General features: G+C 48.2%; 1 protein-coding gene across 4 annotated transcripts in view; it reads right to left on the bottom strand.

The window, feature by feature from the left end:
* Nucleotides 1-86: 86 nt before the first annotated feature.
* Nucleotides 87-7,515, bottom strand: part of LOC144138891 (WD repeat-containing protein 13-like) — a 42,475-nt gene continuing 35,046 nt past the window's right edge. For all 4 annotated transcript variants that reach the window (XM_077671394.1, XM_077671396.1, XM_077671395.1 and 1 more), the window contains one exon: nucleotides 87-5,211. In XM_077671394.1, coding sequence (XP_077527520.1) covers nucleotides 5,030-5,211 — 182 coding nt within the window. In that variant the 3' untranslated portion in view covers nucleotides 87-5,029. The remainder of the gene's footprint in view (nucleotides 5,212-7,515) is intronic.

The following is a 7,515-nucleotide window of genomic DNA, read 5'->3' as shown; positions in this document are numbered from 1 at the left end:
CTAATCTACATGCTGAAGGAACCACTTTCATGTGTGGAGGGTTGGCTAGCCCAATCCTGCCTGATGAAACAGCATCGACACATGAGAAACAAAAACCACCGGTTTATTCTGGAACATCAAAAAATGACACGAGGAGGAACACGAGGTAAATACATAATCGGTGCGACAGTGAATGACACAGTGCATCACTTGTGCAGAAAGTAGAATGACACTTCCCCTGACCGCAATATGTATTCCTATCCCCAGTGGGTACTTCTACCGGTTTGCACTTGGTTTCTACACCAGTTTCTACACTCCCGCTATTCCCTCAAGAAACTGCTAACGAGCTCGCCTTTTGGCCTCGAGGTAGAGTAGCAGGTCGTGACACCAATGGCCTGGCTTCAAGCCCCAGCAGTTGCAGCAATTTTCTTGCCTTTCTTATTTTATAAAAAATTCTCACCATCTTCTTGCCAGGGGAACCCTGGGGTGATGCAAGGCATCTCATGGGGTTCAATTCGCTGGAGCTGGTTACGGTTGCGTTCAGCCAACGCGGCAGCAGGCATGTTAGTGTCCATTTCAACTCATCAGAGCAGCAGGTGGAGCAGCAGTCGGAGCAGTAGCAGCGAGAGCGACTGACGGAGCGACTGAGGAGCGCGCCGCAGATACCGCGGTTATATAGCCGCTCCGCGAGAGAGAGTAATGAGAGAGCGACACACACACATGCGCGCTAACGCACAGCTGGCATGGCGAGAAGAACGCGCTAACGCAGCTGGCAGGCGAGGGGAAAGGAGAAGGGTTGCGGACGCATGCATGCCGGATGGAAGGACAGGCCGAGTGTAAGAGATGCCTTGCATCTAAAATATTTTCCTAGATCAATTTCACACGCTGTTTTCATAAATAAAGGTTGCTGGTACCATTTAGGTCTGTTTAAGTCTGGGGTGCAGCCTATCACCACGTTTACTTTACATTCTGCATCAGCTGCCCCCTCACCTGCTGCATCTGTTGGATATACCCATGGTTACCCTGGCCTGGCGTTACCACTGCCTACTGCAGCCGCAACAGCATGTGCATGAAAATGCGTATGGACGATCTGCTGTGTTGGTACGAATGCTGCCAGCGCACAGCAGCGACTAAAACGCTTTCAACGACTGCACGAAGGTAGCAAGCACACCTGTGCACAGGTGCCCAGTTAGAATGCCCCTCCAACTGAACTGGCCAGCACACGGCTACGACAACAAAGCGGGCTAGTGCAGTGCTCCCAGCATGCAACTGAACCTGGTGGAGAGGAGACACGACAATATTTGGCATCGTAAGAACCCTCAGCCTTGACCTAATGAAGCGAGTCGCAGTGTACGTCCTACCTAGGGGAGTGGCAGTAAAATACACCATACGGTACCAGCCCACTGGGCAGAATTACATTTGTGCAGAGCGCTCGCCACAAATGATCATTGCTAGCTGGGACTTTTTATCCAGAGAGAACTGAACACACTTCAGCAACTACAGAACCTTGTTGGGATTAAATTGTCATGCTGCAAGTGACACGAAAATTCAAAAATGCTTCCTTCTTATCAGGAGATACCTCCCAGGAAGTTTCAACAGTAGCCGTTCAGTAAAACTTGTTTTAAATCCATTTTAATCTCTGCCCGCACGAGAAAGCTCAGAGTGGGGCGACGCGACATCATGTGCCACTTGCCCCAAACTGCAGACGTCGGGGGCTCCCGTGACGTAGCCGATGCGCTGGCTGCGGTTGGCGCGCGCTGCTACACCGTGTGTACACGTCGTGGTTTTGGGGCTGATGTCGCGCGCGTGGGGATGGTAAGACCTTGGCCGGTCTGGGCAAACGCATGTGCTCGCTCGTGCGCGCGTCCAAACCGGCAGCGGTGCAACAAGAATAGTAACGTCAGGTGCTACCTCCTGTCATGGCAGCCACTCAGCGTTCGTTTTGTCGAAACCGAAACTGACACAAATAAACGATTCCGCAAATGATTGTTTTCACTGCGATTGACTGCGTAATGTGCCATTCTGTGATTAGTGGGCTCATGGGCACCCATAGCAGCGGAAAAAACGTAACACGAAAATTTCGTGTCAATACTCCTTTAACACTTTTGCTCGATACGCTTATCCAATCGCTGCTGGCAGAAGTAAATAAAAGTAGATACAGTAGAAGAACCAGCATCTTTAATGGCCATGCCCTGGACTACATGCCCCTCTTTCACGCGTCCACGCCCGCACAAAGTAGTCGTCCTGCATTCAACCGCGTTCCATGCGGTTTTGTGAACCACAGAGACTAATATGCAGGGAGTTTCAAGTTAATTTATACATTTATACGAAGAAACCATGACGGACACAACAATGCCACTTGTGCCCGTAATTTATTCAGGCAGGCATTAAACGTGAGAATTAAAACTCCACTAATTGACAAAATCAATGAAGCTTTTAATGCCTGGTCTCAGGGCAAATGTTTGCATTGGAAAATTGGTGCCAGGTGATAAACAGAGTGAGATTATATTGTGCAAATCGTTATTCCGGCTTGTGGTTGGAGCTATGCATCCCCTCAAACGGCTTTCCAGCTCATATTGCACAATGCAGGGCCAGGTGGCGTGTTTCCAAACGCTTCGCGGCACAAAGCACTCGCGTGACGTGTGATGTCGTGCGCACTATCCTTCTGAGCGCCTGCTAAGAGGAGCCTACCGTTCGGGCTCTGTGGCCTTGATGTAAAGTGCCGAGTACTGGCGCTGACGGCTTGGGTTCGAGCACCAGCAGGTCTATGTCTTAGTTTTTTAAAAGCAAAGCTTTCTAGCTCTACCAGCCAATGGTTCTTTCGTGGCGTGCGGGACAACGAACTCCCAATGCGGTAAGGGCGGCGGTGAGGGGGAGGGAGAGGGGGGGTATCACTCATGGAGCAAACTGTAGCTGGTGCGGCGAATTTACCCAGCGTTCCCCGTGCGGAAGTGCCTGCTCGAAGGCAGCGGCATCAGCGGCATGGCTTTGTCATCTGCTTTAGCGGCGATTGTTTTGGGCCTGTTTTGGCGCAGCTTCACGCCCATTGTGCGCTGCCTTCACACAGCTTAACTTGTTCGACAGCACCTCCAGGGTAAACCGCACCCAACGTAATCAAGTGGCCGTACGGCAAAGATATGTTAAGGTTTGGTTTGTAGGGCGGGAAAACAAAATGTACAAACCACATGCAGACATCTGTCTGCTAGAGAAACGCTGCCTTTTGTGCACTGCTTGCCACGAATGAGACTCTGTTTTCTAAATTGGTGAATACAAATTCGGTTGTGTTTTTAAAGGTATTACAAAAGGCGAAAGGAGCAACTGGTTCTGATAATTAGCGATTATAAAAGTTCCCCCAGCTTTCTCGCAATTCTCAAGCTTACTAAAACAACTAGTTTAAATCGGTATAAACGGGAATCACTAAGCTCACATGCCGAATTGTTTCGGTGTCTGCGCTTTTGTCGTGCGGTGGCTAGCACATCAGGATGGCTAGGTTCCGCTGTTTCACCCTTCCAAAGACACTCCTCTCTGTTTTCTTTCTGCCAACTCACGGCTGGGCTACAGCGGTGGCAGTCTAGCCCGGCCGTGGCCGACGCTGCTGTAGCGTTCGGGACACTGCCCCCGCGAATTACAGGTAACGGCTGAACGAATCTCTGGTTTCACTCTTTGTAGAGCCATGTGTGGGAATTCAAGTGACGTTGCATGGGCAATTCTAGTGGGTGTCGTTTAAAGCTTTGCTTTCCAACCACCTTCACAGGGTGGATTGGAGCTGATGTTTTTTCATTGCTTACCTTTTTTTCTAATTTTAATTTATTTTTTTCTAAACTAAAATCTATGTTTTGGTTTGGTAATAGTAGTGATTTGGTATGTTTTAGATTGCTTTAGGTTTGGGGCGCAGCCAAGGATGACGTGTAATTACCATATCGCGAACAGACATGTCACGTGGGTGCTCTGTACAGCGAAGCGTTTGGAAATACGCGGCCAGGTGCAACAAAGTGGGCAAGGGCATTGGCGTAATTGGAATAAATGAACCAGTGTAAAGAACAACTCAATGAAAGACACTTGTGACAAGATGATACAAAGATTGGCAATGTCTTCCAGCATTTGACACACACAATAAGGGAATGTAGTGACTGAACAGCAACCCAGAAATGTCTTCTGCTTGTGCTGCAACGAACCTGACAAGCAACCATCTTATAATAAAGCGCACATTACATTACAACCATTAACGGCTCTCAGTTTCAACAGTAACGGGTTGGTTGGCCAGTTGGCCTAAACATTTGCGGGGTTCGTGGCACTTTGAAACGATACAGAGAGTGAGATTCCAGAAAATAATATGCACTTTGCCCTGTGCTCTTTTATATTTGTGCCGAATGAAAAGTGCCACATTGTTTTGCAAGTCCCGCACCATCCCCACGGAACTACAGATTCTTCAACACGACGTCGGTTAAACAGATGTTGCTGCAACACAACCTTACTGATGGAATGCTTACACCACCACAACAACCTACTAAGGAGCGAAATACTGAGTGACAGCTGCCCTAAAGGAGGCTGCTTGCGGCAAATACAACTCCCTCAGAGTGCAAAACAATAACAATAAAGTCCTGGTTTGGGCTAGTTGGCATATGATGATGCTCTAAGAAACAGCAGTAAAGACAGACAGGACAAAGGTCTCGCCTCTTGTCCCAGTAACTGCGCTCTTGTCTGTGTAGTGGTTCTTCAGTCATTACTAGTTTCTAATCTCGGACACCGATGCGTTGCCACCACGCCTACTCATCTTAGTCCCCAAAATACAATGTAGGGTCCCTGTGATGGATAGAGGAACGCTGGGTGTATGCCTGTGAGCAGATCTACTCAAAAAGCTTCCCAGCCAAGAACAAGGCTGCAGTTCGGAATAGGTAGTGACAGCAGGGTCCTAAAGCTCCCTACATGTCTCGCCCGCAACCTCCCCTTCATAATCTCACACTTTGTACTCTTGTAAAGACGTAGCTGCTCGTGAGTTCGCGCAGCACAACCCAAATTTAGAGGTGTCCACCACGTCCCGGAAGGAACCTCACGCTGACGACCGCTTCCACAGGATGACCATCCCGAGCGCGTCGCTCGAAGCGAGCAGAGATTCGTCGTAGTTGAAGCAGACGTCGAGGACGGCCGCCGAGTGCCCCTGCAGCTTGTTCAGCAGAGGCTTGGCCCGCTCCACGTCAAAGAAGTTCACGCACTGGTCCTCGCTGCCGGTCACTGCAGAAGACGGTCGGGAAAGTGGCAGAAACACATTTCATGCCTTCAGCAACGACCGCACTGTGTGCCGGCTTCCCTTGGAGCCACTTTGAACTTGACGGGGGAACCCTTACATCTTTGCCTGAGCACCCCAACAAAAGATGTGCTCCTTTCCGGAAATTGAGACCCGTCCCGTTAACCAGTTCTCTTCAATGGCAAAAAGAATCTTTCGACAGGGCACCTCATCCTCGCTACTCGTTCACTCTGCGCTATTTTAATGGGTCAGTTTTAAACGTAGCCCTTGTTCTGGCTATAGTTCCTTCTCCTCTAAGGACAGCAACACTAAAAATTGGCTGCGTATCTGCTCCTTTCGTTGCAAATGTCGCCAAAAGACGACAGTCTTTATCGACTTTTGCCAAGTAAATGCCTCCATTCGCTTTCCCGCTCACCTCTCATGCTGTTCCTCTTGCATCACGCTCCTCCCAAGGTAAAGACGCTAAAGGTTTGGTTAAATCATTTTTAATTTCCCGCGTTCCACTACTCCAAACCGGGTGTCTCGATGCCAATGCTGCCGTACGGCGAGGACGTGCATGAATCGAGGCGCCCTACTTCAATGTTTATAGAACCGCGTTTCCCTACTCCACGTGTGTTGCAAGCAGAACGTGGAACCTATCTGGTGGAACCTTTCGTAACTGTTGCCGGTTGATTTCTTAAAATGGCGCCAGAACCTATAGTGGCGCGGGCGACAGCAGGCGACGGAGTGATTTTTTTTTCTGAAGTTGGTGAAGTATTTAATTTCGCAAAAGTCAAGCATGTATGATATAGGAACACTGCAAATATCACTTCTGTATTAATTTTTTGTCTTATATTTGCGTAACGTCTTGTTCTTCTTCAACAATGTTGACAAGTGTGAACATTACACCGGACTTAGACGGGTACATTTAGTTGTGACTATATAAGACTATTGCGCAGGCATTGTTTTACTTTGGCCGGTTGGCTGAATCGAGTCACAGACAGACGGACAGACAGACATACAGACAGACCAAAATTTCTGGGTTTAAGTAGCCCAAGAAAGACTATCGTCTTTAATAATGCAATTGATTTGCACCAGTGGCTAGTGATTTTGTGCTCCAGGCTGGTGTTTGACACACCAATTTGCCACACCTTGACTTCCCCTAGTTGGTATTTGAAGTGACCTACGCCCAAACAGGCATTCGCTTAACTTCAGCTGCGTCATAAATGCTACTGCAGGGGCTGGGATTGCAACCTGTGGCATTGCGTTCAGCAGAATTGTGTAATCTCTTTCTAACTGGGAGACAACTGGTCCCAGTTGTTCCCAACAAGAAACCAATTGGAATTAATAGAGACCACTTGCTTTTCAGTTGAGGCCAGTTGCGTATTTCCACCTTGAATTATGTGGACGCATGATAATTGGAACAAATGAACAGGTGCTTACTCAACTAAAGCATAATTCACTTCCGAAACACACTCCTCAGCACCTGAGTAGCCGCTACATCGAAAGTGTAACAATGCCAAGCTGCCAACATCTTACAATGAACAGCCCCGCTTTACCAGTCGTTATGCAAGTTTTGAAGGGAAAAAAAGATGCATCACTGCCTTTGTACTTCAATGCACCACGCCCATGCCCAGTTGCATGCACACTGATACCCTGAAGAGCTTGTTGGTTTCAGGTAGAGTCACTAAGTAGGCTACCCTTAAAGCCTTCGTTTAGTGACACTAGTTTTGGCGACATACCGATAGCTCAAGCACAGACAAGAATGGCTCAACAAAGCAGAATTGAGCACACTTCCCTGTTGTACATGTGTAGCTCCTTTTCTTTTCTTTTTTAGTGTGGCCGGTGAAGTAGTACAGGCGAGCCCGCTTATAACAAACACAACGAGAAACCGAAATCACTTCGTTATATCCGCTTTTTGCTATACCTGGACAGAAAATCTATATACAGTGTAGACCGCTTATAACGTATGTCGCGGGAGCCGCAAAAATCCGCACTATAAGCGGTACCGCACTAAACCAAAACACGCGCGAATTCAACCACATCGCCACCTATCTCTCAAGTCGACCTATATTTATCATCACTCAAACGCACAGCACTTAAAAACGAAGGCACGGTCTATATTTCGTATTATTTTTAACATCAGCCGCTGCTGCAGGGCAAAAGCGCAGTCTCACAAACGGCGAGCGCGGCTTTAACTTCCGTTGTGTTTGTTTTGAAAGACCATGGCTGCGTTTTTAGCGTCTATGAACAGATGCCGCAAGACGTGATAAGAACGCCAGTGGGATTTTTTTTTACCCCACCTTGTGTTC

This window comes from Haemaphysalis longicornis, unplaced genomic scaffold (genome assembly GCF_048455015.1).
Source record: "Haemaphysalis longicornis isolate Haplotype H1 unplaced genomic scaffold, Haemaphysalis longicornis Haplotype H1 scaffold_5, whole genome shotgun sequence".
Lineage (NCBI taxonomy): Eukaryota > Metazoa > Arthropoda > Arachnida > Ixodida > Ixodidae > Haemaphysalis > Haemaphysalis longicornis.
This window is presented reverse-complemented; position numbering and strand designations above follow the sequence as displayed.